At 38.7% G+C, this 20,926-nt stretch overlaps 2 protein-coding genes across 2 annotated transcripts in view; both read left to right on the top strand.

Moving 5' to 3' along the window:
• LOC126967885 (radial spoke head protein 3 homolog) overlaps positions 1 to 11,284 on the top strand; it is a 32,467-nt gene extending 21,183 nt beyond the window's left edge. Inside the window, exons 8-9 of the mRNA XM_050812583.1 lie at positions 1,889 to 2,014; positions 11,100 to 11,284. Coding sequence (XP_050668540.1) covers positions 1,889 to 2,014; positions 11,100 to 11,116 — 143 coding nt within the window. The 3' untranslated portion in view covers positions 11,117 to 11,284. The remainder of the gene's footprint in view (positions 1 to 1,888; positions 2,015 to 11,099) is intronic.
• Positions 11,285 to 16,007: 4,723 nt separating this feature from the next.
• Positions 16,008 to 17,975, top strand: LOC126967919 (PR domain zinc finger protein 13). Its single transcript, XM_050812624.1, has 2 exons — positions 16,008 to 16,211; positions 17,544 to 17,975. Exons 1-2 carry the CDS (start codon positions 16,103 to 16,105, stop codon positions 17,951 to 17,953), a joined length of 519 nt encoding a protein of 172 aa, XP_050668581.1. The 5' UTR covers positions 16,008 to 16,102; the 3' UTR covers positions 17,954 to 17,975.
• The last annotated feature ends 2,951 nt before the right edge of the window (positions 17,976 to 20,926 follow it).

Below are 20,926 nucleotides of genomic sequence, written 5' to 3'. Positions count from 1 at the left end.
TGGTAATAGGAAGCATGTGTTGTACTTGTGGGTGGGTAACGCATCGAGCGAGGTATTCCTGTCGGCTGTCACTGCTCAAGGCACAACTCAAGACATCAGTGCTCGGTCGGCTTCATTTTATTATCGTCATAAGTTTTATTTTAGGTTAAGAAATTTTTTCAATGAGCCCTTGGTCTATATACTTGAAATAGTCAGTTACCGAGTGGCTGACGTGAGTTGTCTCAGTAGGAAAAGTTGTAACCTTTCACGTTTTTACCACATCAAGAAATTCAATATCTTATAAGTTTCTCCCAAAAAATGACATGCGGGGCCCCCTTTTGCGCGGGACCCGTAGCAATTGCTACACTTGCTATATGGCTAATCCGGCACTGGGTGTCACATATACTCAAAACAATCAAATCTCTTATCGTTGAAGCAGCGTTCGTAATAAACGTTTTCTGTTTTTAATCTGAATTTGCAAATTCGACTATCACGAAAAAAGTCTTAATTTTGTATATAATAATAGCCTATGATACTCATAAATAATGTGTCTTTCTATTGGTAACAGAGTATTCAAAAACGGTTCAGTTTAGTCACAAACTTTACCTCTTTATAGTAACTCGTCTAACGTTGATGATAGTTATATATATAACTAATATATTGTAATAAAATACCTCACACCAACATGCAGGTACCTTACCTGCAAAGTGACTATGACTTCATCAATTACTGTACCATTAGGACTGTCTTTTTTATGAAAATATGGAACGAGGCAAGCAGGACGTTTAGTTGATGGTATTTAATACGCCCTGCCCACTACAATGCACTGCCGCTTAGGATTCTTGAAAACAGAAAAATTGCGCTCGTCATCTTGAGACATGTCTCATTTGCCCAGTTATTTCACTAGCAACAGCACCCTTCAGACCGAAACACAGTAATGTTTACACATTACTGCTTCACGGCAGAAATAGGCGCCGTCGTGGTACCCATAATCTAACCATCATCCTGTGCAATGGACCTTCCACTGGTCTCGATGCTTGAATTAATACATATTTGATCTCCATAGGTTGAATCAGGAATCTTTAATACTACTCAGATATTTAAAGCACACTCACTCTGCTCTCGGGTTGAGCTTTTGAAGAAAGCTAGAGGTCGAAGTAGTTCAGAGAGACGCAATATTATAAATGTGATACTTTATCAGCAATTAACCCAAACAGAACTGAAATATTATTAAAACAAACTGATACGCCGTAGCTAGTGAAATTACTGGGCAAGTTAGACTTAACATCTTGTCTCAAGGCGTCACCTTGCATTTGTAGCGCCGCTCAGAATATTTAGGTTTTTCAAGAATCCTGAGCGGCACTGCATTGTAATGGGCCAGACGTATCAGTTACCATCAACTGAACATCCTGCTCGTCTCGTCTCTTATTTTCATAAAAAAAATGATAGAGCAGCGTGATCAAGAACTGTGGTATAGAATCTGGGGGAGGTGACATACCCATGGGTTTACTGTTTTATGAGATAAGAGAACAAACGAAGGTTGAGTAAATTTTATATTTTTTCTTAAACGTCTATATGTGTCGTGCTCTCGTTAAGGAAGCAGTGTTTATAATTTGTGTGATATTTAAATAAAATACTTTTCGAAGCATTAAAACGCGTGTAATTGTAACTGTTTTTACATTTTACCTTTCCAGATCTGATTTTCAGGGGGACTGAAAACGAGATCTGGAAAGGTCTTCAAACGTCAGGTTAACTAAAATAAAGATGTAACTTTAACGCAAAAATCTAATGTAAAACCAGTTACAATTACACGCGTTTTAATCCTTCGAAAAGTGTTTTATTTAAATGTGTAACACTCGCGTTAGTCAAAGAAATTCTGTGTGATTAATAAATACGACGCCCTCGGCAGACATCGTGCGCCAGGTCGTGGAGGCGCGCGGCGAACTGCTGCGGGCGGCCGGAGAGCAGGAAGCCGCGGCGACAACCTCGCCGCAGGAGTCGGTCACGCCGCCATCGCTGCCCGCCGAGGAGGAAGGTACCGCGGACACTATTACTATTGTAATGTTATCAATATCGTTCATAAGAACAAGTGCCGTAGTAATCAAACGCGGTAGTGTGGTTCTGCAAGTCGCAACTGCTAAGATAGGTGGTCTCACCTAGAACCAGCGACAACAGACATCAGTGCTGTATAAACTATATTCGAGTTGAATCCGTGACAGGAAATCTTTTTTCCTATTAATAAATTATTATATTATTTGTATGTTATGTGCATTGTTATGTACATATTGATAGGTGCCAAGTCCTTAAGAAAAAATACTTAATATTATTGATATTAACGGTTTTTAGGTTTGCATAATTAGTTTTTGAAGACGGTTTTTTTTATTTGTAATTGGTTGTTCTGTAAACTTCACGATTTTATTTGATTTAAGGATTTTTCTAGTATATATAAGGTACTTTAATATTTCGTTGTTTTTTATTGTCATTTATTAAATAGTAATTTTTTTAAGTAGCTTAGGCCTGAGAAAGGTACCGCGCGCCTAAAAGAATATTGATACCAAGATATTTCCCTATATATGGAAGGAGAACTTGCATCCAATTGAAAACATATTGCTCGGACCTGAGAAGATGAGAAACTCGAGGATATTTTCATCAATATAACAATCATTGAACCAAAACCCACACTTTCAAGACACTTTAAGACTTCAAAAAGGAGGAAGTATTCCTTTATGTACGTATTTCCTTTATGTATGTACACTGATAACGCTGAGATTTACGTGATTCTTCTTTAGTTCGATGAAATAGTTGCCATTTGGTCTGAAAAAATTTTTTACATAGTTTGACCCAGTAGTTTTCATTTTATGAACATTTTTGTTTACGTGGATGATGTAATTGTAACTAGCCTACAGTTTTTTAGGACTTCCTTCATTCATGTTGATTATATATTATTTTTATTATCAACCCGTGTCCCGGTAAGTGGGCCTTAGGCTACATGTCATTCATACCAAACAAACGTTCTTCACGATATTTTACTGTCTCACAAGAATGTGAAATAGAGTTTCGAACAGCATTTTTTCGGAGTCGATCCCATTTTTCCGTTCTCGTTTTGTGGGATCAATATTGTTTAATGTCCGCGGCACCCTTACCCTTCGTAGTTCTAAGCTACATAAAAAAATAACTATTTAATAAATGACAATAAAAAGCAACGGAATGTGTGGAATGATAGTACCTGGTGTAATCTAGAAAAATCCTACTATAGTTTACAGAACAACCTATTACAGACACTAAAAAGTACAAAATAAAAAAACCGACTTCAAAAACTAAAAAATATAAATAAACTTAATAAAGATTTAGTACACCTCTTATTAATATTATATAAATACAGGGCATCCCAAAGTTATGGAACATGAAGTAAGTACCTTAAGGCGAAGAGTAAGCAGAAAACACGCAAACATGGTGTTTTTAGACAAGTTTTGTGGTGAAAGTATATCATTTCGAGCTATGAACACTACTTAATCCTGTTACACATATCCTTAAATCTTATTTGTAGGTTGCTAATGCTTGCTGTTGGTTATAGTTAACACTGCCGAGCCTTTTTGAACTACCACATTTCTTTGAAGTTAAACATGTTTTTGGCATGGCGTGACGCATTTTGTTGGTACTTCTCTCAGAAAAGTTATTCTTATAGCTTGTACTTTTTTGTGTAGGTTCATTTATTCAGATTAGTAGTGAATAACGAGGGTTGTGAGCATATAAACTGTTTTCCACGCAAGAATTTTGAAAATATTGGCTTTGTTACATAGATGGCGGGCCGGCAGCCGTGAACTCATATCGCTCAAGGTCGCTGGCATTTAGTGTCGCCTTAAATGTCGTAGATAGGGTAATTTAGTGAAAGAAGACTTTGTTATTTTTAAAAGTTAGTAATTCTGCATTCAAATATTTTCAAAAAATTACTTGCCTTGTCTGGGAAACGAACTGACTTAAATTAAAAAAAAAAACACCCCTACTCTTATGATGCCAATCGAAAGAATGGCCAAAAACTAAAGTAACATAGTATTGACACGAGAGTGGGTCAGGGATTGGGTTAGAACACTTCCACTTTTCAGTATTTTAAAAGATATTAACAACGTAAAATGTTTGAGTCAAATTTCAAGAAAGTAATTTATTGTCGACGCCGACGTTCGAAAAGTAGCGATATTATCATTCCATAGATTGCATTGATTATTAGTAAATAAGTACCCACTTCATAAAAACAATTATATGCTTTAAAGTTTTCCTTATTAGAAGTGGACATGTAGATAAAATGATAAAACTTAGTATTTCAATACATGGCAAATTTAAAACAAAAATAATGTTGTTAAATTTGAGAATGTAACAATTTATAAGAGCGTTTGTTTGAATGCATACTTTTCAAGATGTTTTAAAAAGAAGACAAATTTTTAAATGTTGTTCTTAAATTTGAAAATGGAACAGTCTATGCAAGCTTTTGCTTTTCGGATATTTATCTGTTTAGTCTTTATTCGCTTACACACGTGTTATTGTGTTAATTTATTGCAGACATGGCATATCAAGTAAGTTTTGATCAAATGGAAGCATATTTTTTGAACGATAAGGACATCTCTCGAAGTTTGCGGTGGTATAGCATAATATATCCTGACAGACAAACACCGTCTCGTAAAGTTTTGAAAAGGCTTGTGAATAATTTGAAAAATCTGGGACGTTTTGATGAGCGCTCAAGAGAACCACAGCAAGAAATTAAAAAATTCATATCTCTAAAAATGTTAACTTTTTCATGAAAAGTCATAGGACCTTTTTATATGTATTAAAATACATTCTTTATTTAATATTCTTTATTTTAATAAGGACCTTTTTATATGTATTAAAATACATATAAAAAGGTCCTTATTAAAATAAAGAATATAGAAAAATTGTCCGGTTGAATAATAATGATTCCTTGCAATTGTTGAAACAATATGGCACGGGGTTGCCCTTGGCAGCATGCGTTTATATCATCAGTAGGGCAATTTGAAGAGGAACGCATAAAAAAATTGAGGAAACTATTCCAGTTTTCGGTACTCATGTGCCGATTCCTCTTGGACTAAAGCACTAACTTCTAAATCCCGGGATCGAATTCCGGTAGGTGGAAGCATATGATGAATATGGATATTTGTGTCCGAGTCATGGATGTTTATATGTATTTATGTATGTTTACGTAAGCATATTTTATTAAATATATCGTTGTCTTGCAACCCATAACACAGGCTATGCCTAATTTGGGGCAAGATAATTTGTGTAAAAGTGTGTCAATATATTATATAATAAAGACGGTAAAACGAATAAATTTAAAATCTCATAGCGAATAATGATCTTCGTAAATTTAATTTAAAAAACAGCAGTTTAGTAAAATAAACATACCGGTGAAATGCAGTCTTATGATTAGTTAATTACCAGTTGTGGAAGAGTTTTCTCAAATAAATGTGCTGCTTCAAACTACACTTACCTACGCATTATGTCATTTTCGCCATCGGAACTAATATTTAATAATAATACTCAATAATTTCTAACGCGCTGGTCTCACCTGTGAGGCAACATGGCTATGTGATTCCACCGTGGGGATGTGACTTCTAAACAGTACTTTTATAATAAAGTCCCAGCTACTGTTCAGGCATTATCTACAAAAAAAATTAAATGTTTTATTAAAAAATGTCTCTGTCTAAATCCTACTACTCCACAGCTGAATATCTAAGCGATCCGACAGCCTGGGACTAGATTATTATTGTTTTATAGCAATAGCAATGACAGTACAATATTGTATATATCATTAAAAAGAGCGCAAAAAAAGAATGCTGGCAGAGTTTTTTGCGCCACTTCTTCTCTCTCAGAGCGCCATTTGTTTCCGAAGCGGTAGTAGCTTCCAGTATATTAGAAATGACATCAAACATAATTAACTAAAGGAATCAATTTTGAGAAAATAACTGCCTATAAATACCTACCTCATTTAGACCTATACGGTTAAGGTATATAACTGGCAGATTTAATGATATTGAAGTGTTAGATATGATGTCCAAGAATAGAAATGATATACATTTAATTTTCGGCTTGTGCGATGCGCAGGTGGCACCTGTCATGCCGCACGTGCGTTGCACCCGCCGCCGTGACCGCGCGCTCAATACTCTCATTAAACCGCTATCGCGGGCCGCATCGACTTATCCGTGTCCACCGCGACAATGTGTCGCTAATCGCTCGCTAGTGGCACCACTCGCACACTCCGCACACAATGGACCCTACGCGGCCGCGCCGAGGGTTTAGTTCGGCGCGACCCGGTGCGGTTGCGCACGATTAACATTGACACGCCGTGATGACGTTATAATATTGTTTGGATGGGAGGGGCAGAGCGCACGTGCGGCCGAGGGCCCGCCGTCCTATTACATTAGTGACACTTTCAATTTGGTAATCTGTTACAACATTTATATTGAATAGTGAAAAGATTTGTAAATAACGACCACAAGTGTAATTCGCCGTGCGCTGATCGTATACTGTACGAACAAAAGAGAGTTTAAGAAGGTTTAGGTACATGAGAATAAAACCGATTTAATCATTAAATATTCTGACAAAAGCATCACAATTAAACTAAAACAATAAACTCATTTGCAAAAAAGGGTCCCCAACAAAATAATAATTTTATTGTAACTATTACTACCTACTATCGTGATGCTGCAGCCCACTGGCCAAGACACAACCTCGAGTGGGTCCTGGGAACAGGATCTACTCGCTTCCGTCTTGTACTCGCGGTAGGACGGCCTTCCGCGGGTTACGGCATTTGCGGTTCTCTGTATTTTTCTTTCGGGCAACGAATCGCGTCCGACGCAATCTTCAAGTCGTATGGTCTTCACGACATCAGGTATGCTGGCCGCTATAACTATTCTGGAGATTTCAGCCGACGTATCGTTTTGGCCTTCTACCAGGAAACAAATATTGGTATTATTTACTATATGAAAACCATTTTAATAATTTATATGAAAGCCCGTGTATCCGCGACGATACGATCTTCAAAAAAGCGCGTACACCTTCCTTAAAGTTCGGCAACGCTCTTGTTATTCCTCTGGTGTTGCAAGAGAATGTGGGCGGCGGTGATCACTTAACACCAGGTGACCCGTACGCTCGTTTGTCCTCCTATTCCATAAAAATAAAAATAAACATTTTTCCATTACCAAGTTGTAGGTAATAAAAAGATCTACAACTTTTGTTTTTACATTTTTTTCACATAAACTCAAAATTTATGTGAAAAATTCACAAAACCAACTTTTTGGTTTTTTTATTTTTATCTTTACCAAAATCAAATTTGATTTTCACGAGATTTGGCGTCAATTTTACCTTTTTATGTCCCAAATACACTATAATTTATTAGTATTGAAATATTTATTTTTCCACCTTACTTTGACTCAAATATCGAAAAAGAACCCTTATTTTCAATCGATAATTCACCCGTCAAATTATCAGCTTTTTTCAAAAAATTTGTCTGTTTGCTGAGCGTCAAAATCTCTACTTCCCGATCGTGTTAAAAAGTATAAATTAAAATGGTAAATGTTCGGAAAATTTAAGCCCCATCAAAAGACGTTTCATAGATAATTCATACATGTTATTTCGTAGCAGCAATAATATGGAAACAATTAATGAAAATAATGAATAATAATGACCAATTTTATTAACAATGCGGGACTCGAACCCGCGACCTCTCGCGTTCCGTGCGAGCACTCTTCCAACTGAGCCAACCGTTCGAGTGACGTATTGTTGATAAAATCTTGTATGCTTTGTTCAACTCTCAGGGACCATAAGTAACCGTGGAGCTCTACAAGTCGACTTGGACTTATTTTTATCTCAATCTCATTTTATCTGTAATTTTAATCACATTTTCCAATAAAACTATAAAAAGAGTGCAGATTATTAGAGATTTATAGAAAGCGTGCGTTTTTAATGAAGTCGGGGCCTGAGGTGGAAGTGGGAGCTGTCGACACGCCTCGCTTCGCGCGCCTGCAGTGTAGTGCTGTGCCATCGTTGAGATATCGCACGCTTACCGTGTTGTCGCGTTAATACTAAAGTTGGGATTCCGCGTTATTTTTTTATTTTAATAATGACTGATCCGAGTCAATCAGGTTCCGTTCCAAAAACACGAATATGTTCATCACCAAGCACGAGAAATGACGAAAACTTTTTTAGACATGACGTGTGTTAAAGAAAGGCAGAACAAAAATTTGGGATTTAATGATTAGGTTGAAATTGTAAATTTAAGCCTTGTTTAAATTTATAGACACACTCATGATTATGGTCATCGATTATAAGTAAGTCTGAACTCTACATTAAACTCGCGCGTTAAGGCATTCAAGAAACTTTTTTTTATGAGAATAAGGGACGAGACTAAAAGGACGTTCAGCTGATGGTATTTGATACGCCCTGTCCATTACAATGCAGTGCCACTCAGGATTGTTGAAAAACCCAAAATTTATGAGTGGCTCTACAATTGCGCTCATCGTCTTGAGACATAAGGTGTGAAGTGTCATTTGGCCAATATTTCACTAGCTACGGTGCCCTTCAGACCGAAACACAGTAATGCTTACACATTACTGCTTCACGGCAGAAATAGGCGCAGTTGTGGTTGCCCATTATCTAGACGGCATCCTGTGCAAAGGAGCCTCCCACTTGTAAACTAATACTTAGATTATCTGAGCCCTATAAACAACCGAAAACTTATATTATTAATAATTGTGTACGTTTTGGTCCGGAGCCACCTTGAATTCGCTAACCTAATTTAGAATCCACAGTATGCTATACATATTGAGCATACCGAAAATTTCAAAATAAGGTTTTTAAATCCTTAAAGTATCCTAAAGCTTTTTATTTTTTGGATTACCAGGGTGCCTCGAAACAACGGAAAGTAATTGCTCTGGTAAAGCGTACAATTTATCTTGATCTGTTATTTTTGTACAAACTTTTCAATAACTATATTGATTCTCCTCATTTATTGCAAAAAATCAACTCTAAAATAAACCGTACCTCCTCACGTTCTTAGACTACATTTCAAGTCACTGCAATACATTGTTATGCTCTAAATTCTTCTTTGTATGTGTTTTTATTATTTAGTTAACCCCTTCAGTATAGTTAATCTTTTTTAACAAACTTTTTCATATTTATAATATGTTCCATAAATTAGGATGTTGGGAACTATAACTTGATAAGTAATAATATATATTGTATAATAAATTAATGTATAACTGTATGTTTTTCCCAATAAATAGAAAATAAAATAAGTTAATTATCTATTGAAGTGCAGTGTCACAAGTGTGTGCGTAGCAGTTTTGGGCACGTAGTACATAGGACGTTGAACATAGTACAGCGAACGTAGCATAGAGAACGTAGCACGTAGGCGGACGGTCATATGTCATGCGTTACAACAGGCAGCGGTCTGACGTACTACGCGTTATAATGATCGCCGAACAGCTATTGAACACCGGTAATCGCTGCCAGACGCACTCCAGATGGAGCTCGCCACACGGCATAACACACGTGCAGTGGGTGCGCATTAGCCGCCGCGGAGGGAACAATAAACGAATTAACTGATGTTATCGTGTCGTTTGATTATCATCTCGGCGGGCCTGCGTCTCGCCAGCCACTCGCAAGTGGTTGTGGCGTGGCTAATGGTTCCTCTATTATTAATGAAGGTCGCCCGCCGTTATCGCATGATTTCACTTCACTGTTAATTCTCGCTATGTCAAAGTAAAGACCGACCAAGTGAGCAAGTGTGCGTTCTCATACACCTAAAACGGACGTCGCGCCGACGGTGGCACCCAGTGCACGCCAATGTGTGCTCTATCTACAAATACGCAGGGGTCCGAGTGACACGCGCGGCGCTGTTTGTGCAGCTGCGCCCCGCTCGCCGTACTCTGTACACACGACACAATACAACAATGTTGTGAGCGGCTTAAGCGTTACGATTAATAAGTGAATTAAAACTGAATAAACTGTGGCCACGAACCGCGATTGAACAACTTTAATAATAGAGGAAATTATTTATGTTTTGTTATTTTTTCATTTAGAATGCAAAACAGTTCCACTCTTTATGAGTATTAACAATTTTAAACGAGGTACCTGTGTTATAAAAATATTCAATGGGCATCTTTAATTTTTTCAGTGAAATTTAAACTAGTCTATTTACCATTAAAGCTAGAACTATACGTAGACACTTAATCAAGGCAATAAATTCATAATGACAACTAAGACAAATACTATCTTGACTCATTTCTTCTGCAGTCCCCCTGAAAACGAGATCTGGAAAGGTCTTGAAGCATCGGAATAGCTAAAATAATAATTAAAATGTAAAAGTTTTATTTAAATGTGTGAGATTCGCGTTAATTAAAGAAAATACTATGTGTATATACTGCTCTGGCAACCGGAGGGGTATCTACAGTACAGACTCGACATAACAAACAAGTAAGACCGCGAAGGAGAGCGAAGATAAAGAGCGGCCGGTCTGTCTGTTCGACAACAGTCAAATTACTTCTACCGCTTTAGACACAGTGAGGCAGAGACAGAACTGCTGTAAAATTATATATATTTATTATACATTATATATAATACTAGCTGACCCGGCAAACGTTGTATTGCCATATAAATTGCAGATTTTTTTCTACTTACTTCACACTTCTTTTATATTTTGGATAATTCACACTATAATTTTATAAATTATAGCCTATGAGTTATTCTGGTGTGTAAGCTATATTATTATAAAGTTTCATCAAAATCCATTCAGTAGTTTTTGCGTTAAAGAGGTACAAACATACATCCATACAAACTTTCACATTTACAATATTAGTAGGATATATAATAATTAAACTTAGGTACATAATTAGTAAAATTAAAATTTTTGATCTTTTTTATTTATTTAACCAATAAAGCCCCCATCTAAGATCAATACTTTAATAAAAAAAAAATACAATTTGGCCGAGGATATTTGGACAGCCCTAGCACAGGCTTCGCTCTAGGTGGACTGGCAGTTGCAATCACCAGCCTTAAGTCTTAGTCTAATCCTTTGGTCGATAAATTATTGTACACTCTACGTGTTGTTTCAGACAACGACGAGCAATGACGACGGCAGCCGCGAGGGGGCGCTCGACGTCACCCTGCGTTATACTTATTTAATGAATTATTATCTTAGTTTTAGATATTTTCATATATTTTTCTTATGATAATTTCACAAATCTTGTCCAAGTGTAACAAAGTAATAATGTTTTTGAATAACATTTATTTTAGTTAATGGTATTGTACCCGTCGTGTCCGTTTTGATTTCACCTACTTACGTTGTCTTCGGTTACGTTTTAAGGTTATTTCTGAAACATTTACTACATTTTCTACTGTTTGAATAGTCCATAATGCTTCGCTGTTAGCGTTTTATATTACCTATATTAAATACAAGATAATATTATGTAGGACATATCACAAAATAACTCAACTATTTGCCGCAAAGTTCCGATCTAAAGTAAGTTCCGATGTGTACGGTCGGGCCTGCCAACAATTGCTTGTTTTGTTAACATTCAATGTTGGCTAGCCTGTGTTTCGCACCAGAACAGCATTCAACAATACTATCGAAGACTAGTCCGGTCTTAATAAGTGTTCGGTGATCAAGTGTGTCTAGAGGAGTGTGTGTAAGGGAGACATCATTTAATTTGATCACCTGTCCAGACGTAGCGCTACGCTTTACGTGACTACGAACCACGTAGACAGAGTAGGTACGTGCGTGTAACGGTGAAAATTTCAACCATGAACCTAGACGTTGTTAAAGATAATCTGATTTCCTTGTAAAATATTTGTAGAATTTAAATATATTTAATATTAAACAGTTGTCATTCTTTTAATTCCTGCTTTAAAAAAACAGGGGTTATCTAGGAATACGGCAGTGCCCCCGCCAAGTCGAGCAAAACAAGCAGTACGGCCGTACTTTCCTTGTCTCGTAGTAGTTCAGGCCATTTTCGACCCCCTATACATATATAACTTCGATGTGGAAGAAATTAGAAGCCTGAATTTTCAGAATGCAAGCAGTAATTGTATAAACATGGTATATTTCTAATGTCAGTCAATTTGAGCCAGTAGTTTCTTAATCTTATCACTCACTGACTGACTGACTGACTCATCGATCATCAAAAGTCTAACGTACATCTAGCAGACAGAGACTAGACTATTAATTAACAATAGGTTATTGGCGCTAAACAAGTACACTATGTCAGATAGAGCATTGTTTACTTCGTCATATAAAACTTGTCTTCTTTTCACTTTGAAAATGAGTGAAGTGTCATCCGCAAATAATACTATCTCGTTTTTATTCTATTATAACAAATAATTCCCTACCTTGATATATGATTGAGTAAAGTATATCCGCCCGTGCGGGGTGCAGGGCGCGGGGAGCGTGCGGGAGGGCTGTTAGTTTCTAACAAAAGTTTAATCGCGGACATATTAGCGGAGGGTGTTCCGCAAATTAAGAGTGAATCGTCCTCCCTTGCCGGCGCTCGGTATATAACGCAGGGTGGCGGGACGCCGGGCACAGTTTGTGTGGAAGTTGGCAGGTGATGAGAGCGGTGATGAGAGCTGCAGGCGGGAGTGCGCGGCTGATGGCAGGTCGCGGGCTGCGGCGTGGCGCACGTTCGAACAGCTTCTGTGCGGCGCAATTGGCTCTGGCGGGCGAACGGCGCCGGGAACAAGAGCCCGCGCAGGTAAGTGCTACTGCTACAAGTACATATTCATATACTACTTACGGCCGTTCCTAATATAGTATCTACAGATAGAGATAAATTACTTTAACTTAATCTGAAGCTGTCCCAATATACCGGATAAGTCATTCTTATCGCCTTATATTGGGACGCGTGAATTGCAATTTCCATACAAACTTCTATCGCTGGTAAGCTATACGTCGTCCCATTGACAGACATCGTGTACGGATAAGGTGAGTTACCGTCGATAAGTTTATTGGGACAGAAAAGTCAACGATAGTTACGATTTTTATCTCAAGTAGGCCACAACCGGAGATAGACTGAATATTGGGAACGGCCGTAAGTCGAATTAGTAAGTCTTTTGTGGGGCGATGTATATGCTTTTACAACAATATCCCAGAAAATGTTCAAAACAAAAGTATTACAATATTCAAAAGAATTGTTAAGAAGCGTTTGTGTGGTAGGTAAAGGTTACTATAACAAATGACTTCCTAAATGATGCCACAGATTGGGAATGGAGCGATCGCCCTCTTTGAAGTTTTATTGCGCCCATTCTACTCCGGTCTGAGGCATTCGTTTTGGAATGAGACTATCAATAAGTGATGTCACATTTTATTTTGAATAAAAATATGTAATACGCGTGTCCACGTGTAATAGTTACTTACTTTGAGAAAAATTTTCATAGTTTGCTAATAATACACATACAAACTGCTCTTTCCGCTGCTGGTAGCGCGCTTCTATTACTTACTTATGATACAGCGGATATCCCTTGTCATTTTATTTATTTAATTCATATAGGAAGACCAATAGTGTAAAATAGTTTTAAATAAAATCTAATAGTGACATAAAGCCAATTAAAGGTCCTCGCGGATAGCAACATATTTAAAATAGTTACGAACACTAAAAAGTTAAAGATAATACTGTCAATGATAGTGGTAGATATACTTATATCATACTCACGTACTTAAACTTCGTTACTTAATGATTGCGAAACTGAAGTGGCAGTGGGCAAGGGCACATAATTCGACGGACAGATGGCCGTTGGGGCAATAAATTCCTCGAATGGCGGCCACGTACCGGGGAACGTAGTGATGGTAGGCCCACCACAAGATGGGCCGACGATCGCCGAAATACGTAGGACGACGCAGCGCAGGACCGATCGTCTTCCGGCTGATGATGATGATGATTATAATCGACAGACATTTAATTACATGCGGCCCCTGAGTATAAAAGTAATAACTTAAAATTATAACGTATTGACCCATAAACTTAGTATACTATCGTAATAGACAAACACTCTCCTCATTACGGCGAGACTAAATTTAAAATGTTCATGTGTGGTAGTTTTACAGATGTGTTAGTGAGTTATTGAAGTGTGTAGTATTTTGCTTTTAGACAATCCATATGACAAAAAAAACTACCGGTGTCATGTCATAACTGCACGGACGTGTGGCCTTGAACTGACAGGCGATTGTTTTGATTCTAGTTACTCATCTCACTAAAATAAGACATGACAGGCTGTTCCATATGTTTGAAATCTTTTGTGCCTATTTGAAGCGCCACTCGCGAGCGTCCAGAGAACTAAGTTTGACGTAGATATAAATGGCTGCGAAGGAACGTACAATACTCTGAAGTATTTTTACATTTTGAATTAATTTCGTTCGTTTTCCGTGTTATTTATACTTCAAGAATCAACGTAATAAGTACACATTTTTTTTTGTAAATAGTTTCCCACCACCTATCGATGTTTGCTGAGGTTGTCATCACTAGTTTTAGTACCGCAGACTCTCGCTACATGGCCGACAGCGCCAAAATGGCGAATATCAAACAGGAACAAAAGCACTTTGACAGCCGCCAGTCCGGTTGTAGTTATGTAGTAGAGATGAGTGATTATGTGATATTGAGCCGTCTTTCTAGCAACAAATAGGTGCGAAATTGACCAAACCGACACTTGAGTGGTAACGCGGGCAGTTTTTTTTTTACATTTTTTGAAATATAATATTGTTACTAAAATCTCCCATGTGTGCATTAGGCACATACCTAAGAGATTGTGATGAACGATTTTCGTGGCGAACGAAGGCTCCTAATAAAATCTTACGAAATATTTCATCTTACAAGTTAAATGTCACATGGGAGTTTTCATCCAGATAGCATTGCCTAAATGTTCTTAGTGAGTAAGTTTAAATTAACGTTTTTAAAGGACCCTTAAAACGCTATCCACAATTTCGTATGTGCCGAAGTTCAGACAATGTTGTGTAATATACCCGCGGCCTCGCTGCAGCGCTGTCCACAGTTGAGACACGAGGTGTTCAGTCTTAAGCAGAAGTTGTTTGAAATAAACCTGTCAGGTTGGTGGGGTGTGTCTAATCATTTAGGTATTTATTTATTCAATAGAAACAAACGATCACATTCATAAACAGGATATTAAATCTAGACCTCTAGTTCCCTAATTTTTATTACAGCCAATACAGATAATATGAAAATTAGTAAGGTAAAATTAGTAAGGCAACTAAATATATTTTTCTAAATTTGGTTACAGCTTTTTAAATGTATGGTTACAGCAAAGTTCAGTATCTATAATATAATTACACATACACACAAAACAATTTTTAATATAAACGGTCCAGCTATGCGGAATGCTGATTATCGGTTTCACATCTACGGGGTAGGTACTAAGGTAATGTAATGTAATGTTATGCAAAAGGGCTGGAAAGTCAATCATGTTATTGAGAATTTTTAAAAATAACATAGAATCAAAATAATTGCGACGAAACTGTAAAGACATATTAATATTGAATTTTTTTATTGAAATCTTCAATTCCACATATTCGTGACCAAACCTATAATCCAGACATCTTATCAATTATGTTTTTTTTAATGTAAATAAAGGAAGAGACGAGCAGGACATCCAGCTGATGGTAATTGATTACAATGCAGTGCCGCTCAGGATTCTTGAAAAACCCAAAAATTCTGAGCGGCACTACCATTGCGCTGGACACCTTGAGACATAAGATGTTAAGTCTGATTTGCCCAGTAATTTCACTAGCTACGGCACCTTTCAGGCCGAAACACAATAATGTTTACACATTACTGCTTCACGGCAGAAATAGGCGCCGTTGTGGGACCCATAATCTAGCCGGCATCGTGTGCAAAGGAGCCTCCCGCTGGTAAGGTTGGTGTGGCGTGTCGAATCATGTTGTCTGTGTGTTCAGGTGTACATGGAGATGGACGAGTCGGGTACGCTGTCGTGCGGGGTAGGGACAGAGGGCGTTGCAGATTGCGTGACGCGTGCCCCGCTGGCGAGTGCCGCGGCCACGGCGCCGCTGCTGCTGTGTACGTCACCGTCGGCCGCCGGCACGCCGCGGCTACACATGCGGCTGGCGGCGGACGCGGCGCCGCACACAGAGCTCACGCTGTGGTTCGACGAAGGCGTGTTGGCGCTACTGGATATGCCGTTCCTCACGCCGCGCAACATCACCGGTACGACACACACCTACTACTCCTCCACCTACAGTTGGTACCGTAACGTGACGAACAAGCAATACTAAGTATTGAAGCTAGGCTCTTTGTATCTAGTTCAGTATGTGTTCTACCACGACTACTTTGCTTTATGGTTACGAAGCTTCTATGTCTGCTAGAAGTGGAGACTTTTGAAGATCGATTAGTCAGTCAGTGAGAGACAAAATTAATTAAATTTGACAAGTTCTAATTCTATTTACTAAACTATATAGTTATAGGGAGTCGAAAATGGCCTGAAATGCATCGAAAATAGGATGTTACGCTTGTTTTTGCTCGACTTGGCGCCTAGGCCTGTAGTTAGCCGGATCCGAAATGCCTCCTTTTTTCTGTATCGGACGGACAAGGGCTGACTTCCATGAGTTCGGGACTACGCCTTTTGAATGTGCCGGAATAAATGTGTTAGCACCAGCGTCAACTTAAGGGCACACGTTCTAAGCACGATTGGAGAAATAACATACGACTTCTTTACGTCAAACGAAAACAGAGCTCTCCGAACAGTTTTCTGTCCGAACTGTAACTCATGCATCTCTATGCAGAGCTCTCTCTGACACGGTGGAATAGTCGACCTAATTTTCCGTCATCGCCAAGAGTCGAGTTGGAGGCAAAAAGAGAGCACAGAAGACCAGCTTTCTCTCTTGCCATATGGGAAAATTTGTCTCACGTGCAGTGGCGACAGGGACGGCTAAATAGAAAGCTGCTCACCGATTTTGACGACGTAGGTACCTACTTAGATTTAGATTCTGGTGACTTGTAGTGTAAAGTCAGCAGATAGGGCGTCGGGGGGCTGGCGTTCTGCGATGTGGCCGTTGGACAGCCACTACACTTCAGACCAGGCAATGGTCGGACGTTCAGAGAGAAGCGTCGTCAGTGACCTCGTAGCTATCGGGTTGAGTAGTCATCAGAATATCCAATACAGACGGCATGTGGATATCCACGTCTGGGAGCCTCTTTGGCGACTCAAACTAACTGGGACATTTCATACGCCAATGCAAAATTATGCACAGATCGCTCAGTTTACCAAGTGTTGTTGCAATATGTTATGTTACTGTCACTATCAATTTCACCCACTCAGGGGTTCCTGTAAAATAATTTAAAATTGGCCTTAAGTTAAGAACTAAATAAATATTATTAATATTTTTACAAACTGTGCTTACCGAAATAATGGAGTTGTGGTTTGTGACAGAGGAGCCAGAAGTTTGTTAATCCTCTTGTCTTATGGAAAATATTTGTGGCATAATTAGTATTTGAACATGTAACATGAATGTTGTACATAATATAGTAATCTTTGTGCAGGTAAAGGTAACTACGTGTGCCACGAGTGCGGAGCGGAGTTTGAGCATCCCAACCCGCTGAAAGTGCATCTGTTCCTGAAATGTCAGCCCCTAGAGCAGAAGCTGTTCTGGCGCAAGTGTGTGGCGAGGCTGAGGGCTGCAGGAAGCGCGGCTGGCGAGGCGTCTCCCGTGACTTCACCGGCGCAGCTGGAGGCCCTGGCGGCGGCTTGGGGACGCTCGCACGCCGGCCACGTGTGTCTGTACTGCGGCAAGCTGTACTCGCGAAAGTACGGTCTCAAGATCCACATCCGCACGCACACGGGCTACAAGCCGCTGCGCTGCCGCCACTGCCTGCGGGCATTCGGCGACCCCAGCAACCTCAACAAGCACGTGCGCCTGCACGCGGCCACGACCGCGCCCAGACGCAGCTGACACTTGACTGACGAGTAATATTGTGCTACGAGTAATATTGTGATATAAGTGTTTTCAGGATTGACATGAATTTTATTGTAAATATTTAATGTTAGCATGAATTTTATTGTAAATATTTAATGTTAGAAAGTTAAGTAATAACAAAAAATATAACCATGCGATTGTTTTATTGTGTCGCGTTGGGCGCGGAATTCTAAAGGAAGGTGTAGGAGATTGAATGTTTATACATCGAAGTTGGTGCGGCCGAACCATCTGCATCGGACGGTGTGATGATCCCTTCCCTGTAACCGCCACACCGCCGCACCGCACCATGAACCGTCAAGTGTGAGTCTGAGTCAGGCAGGGTTGCGTTCATCGTACAATATAAAACACTGTAAATATGTATAGTTACATGTATCTACTTACCCTACATGTAGGGGAAGGTCCAGGGGACAACGAATAGACTCTTGACGACAACGGAAAAACACCGCCGACCATCCCACGGTGTCAGAGGTCTATGCCTGAAGTAGAGTTCAGACAGAAAACTGTTCGGCGAGATTTGCTTTCGTTGGACGTCAAGAAGTCGAGCGGGCCGGATGGTATTTCTCCAATCGTGCTAAGAACGTGTGCCCCTGAGTTGACGCCGGTGCTAACGCGTTTATTCTAAATATTGAATTATATTCTGGCCGATAAGGCCTGGCTTGTGGCTAGTTTCACGAGTACCTACTCTTCAGCAGTACATATTTCACGTATGTGTGTGCACTTCCACCGTGTCCTACTTTTTTTTATGAAAATAAGGAACGAGACGAGCAGGACGTTCAGCTGATGGTAACTGATACGCCCTGTCCATTACAATACAGTCCCACTCAGGATTCTTGAAAAACCCAAAAATTCCGAGCGGCACCACAATTGCGCTCGATACCTTGAGACATAAGATGTTAAGTCTCATTTGCCCATTAATTTCACTAGCTACGGCGCCCTTCAAACCGAAACACAGTAATGCTTACACATTACTGCTTCACGGCAGAAATAGGCGCCGCTGTGGTACCCATAATCTAGCCGGCATCCTGTGCAAAGGAGCCTCCCACTGGTCTTACCGTCTTGAATTTGTGTCCACTTGCCTTTGACAATAATTATTCTTACCAGAGTTGGCAAATACGTGCCTCGTAAATAGAAATAATATTTTAATTGAAATGTTATTTAATATTTTACTTACCAACATTTAAGTATTATCTTGTCAGATAGTATGTTATATAAATAAATACATAAAAGTTAAGTACCTTTATTATTGACGAAACTATCAGAATTAAAAATATTCAGAAATGTCAATGTAAGTAGACAGGATTTTTCTATTCCCACATTTAAAAGAAGAGCTGAGCCATAACTTATTTATTATTAGATCAAAATAATGTAACAGACCTAGAAACCACATAATAATAGCTGTGACAAAATATTACTAACTACTCTTATCAGTAACCTGTAACAGCTGTTACTCAAATAACTTAATAATTTGTAACCCATATTTTAATTAAATTAGCACTCGGAGCTTCACTAATTTGCCGAAGGCCATATTCAGAACAATATAAACGCCTAGTAACGATGTATGAACGAGAGTTCTCGTAAAATGCGCGACGCTTCCCGTCGAAGTGACTCATAGTGACTAAAACTCCATGAGCCCGCCTACCCAACGATGCAGACTCCCCCCGCCCGCGCACTTTCTACCCCGCGAAAAAAGATGATGCAATATGCACGTTCTATTGCGCCACCCTGTATATACAATACTATACAAATTTTGTATATTGTTGTTCGGATTTTTGGGATACAACTTTTATGCGTTCAACGTCTTGTGATTCAACATATAGCAAGTTCAGTGAACTCAACATTTCAGGAACTCGACATTGTGTCTAGTAAATTCAACTTTTTACGATAAATTGGGATTCAACATCATAAAAATCCAACATTTTGGGATTCAACATCTTAATAAATAGATTTTGACGCTCAATAAGTGATTTTAAATAATCCAACATCATAAGAATCCAACATTTTGGGATTCAACATCATATAAATAATCCAACATTTTGGGATTCAACATCATTTAAGAACCTAACATTTTGGGAATCAACATCATAAGAGACCAACATTTTGGGATTCAACATCATAAGAATCCAATATTTTAGGATTCAACATCATAAGAATCCAATATTTTAGGATTCAACATCATAAGAATCCAATATTTTAGGATTCAACATCATAAGAATCCAAAATTTTGGGATTCAACATCTTAATAATCCAACACTTTGGGATAAAACATCATAAGTATCCAACATTTTGGGATTTAAATCATATTAAGTTCTTTTTTTAATTTTTATGATTATAAGGGATGAGGCGAGCAGGACGTTCAGCTGATGGTAGTTGATACGCCTCGCCCATTACAATGCAGTGCCGCTCACGATACTTGAAATACCCAAAAACTCTGAGCGGCACTACAACTGCGCTCGTCACCTTGAGACAAGATGTTAAGTTTCATTTGCCCAGTAACTTCACTAGCTACAGCACCCTTTAGACCGAAACACAGTAATGCTTATATTACTGCTTCACGGCTGAAATAGGCGCCGTTGAGCTACCCATAATCTAGCCGACATCCTATGCAAAGCAGCCTCCCACTAGTGAATGCAACATTTTGAGATTCAACATCATTAATAAAGAATCCAACATCATATTAAGAATCCAACATTTTGGGATTCAACATCATAAGAAACCAACATTTTGGGATTCAACATCATAAGAATCCAATATTTTGGGATTCAACATCATAAGAATCCAACATTTTGGGATTCAACATCTTAATAATCCAACACTGGGATTCAACATCATAAGAAACCAACATTTTGGGATTCAACATCATAAGAATCCAATATTTTGGGATTCAACATCATAAGAATCCAACATTTTGGGATTCAACATCTTAATAATCCAACACTGGGATTCAACATC

Source organism: Leptidea sinapis, chromosome 1 (genome assembly GCF_905404315.1).
Source record: "Leptidea sinapis chromosome 1, ilLepSina1.1, whole genome shotgun sequence".
Taxonomy (NCBI): domain Eukaryota; kingdom Metazoa; phylum Arthropoda; class Insecta; order Lepidoptera; family Pieridae; genus Leptidea; species Leptidea sinapis.
This window is presented reverse-complemented; position numbering and strand designations above follow the sequence as displayed.

What these genes read in the sequence shown, in the direction of transcription:
- LOC126967919 (XM_050812624.1), top strand. Translation starts at nt 16,103, where the DNA reads ATGCGGCTGGCGGCGGACGCGGCGCCGCACACAGAGCTCACGCTGTGG. An exon ending in CACGCCGCGCAACATCACCG is followed by an intron (nt 16,212 to 17,543) that starts GTACGACACACA and finishes ATCTTTGTGCAG; the next exon opens with GTAAAGGTAACTACGTGTGC.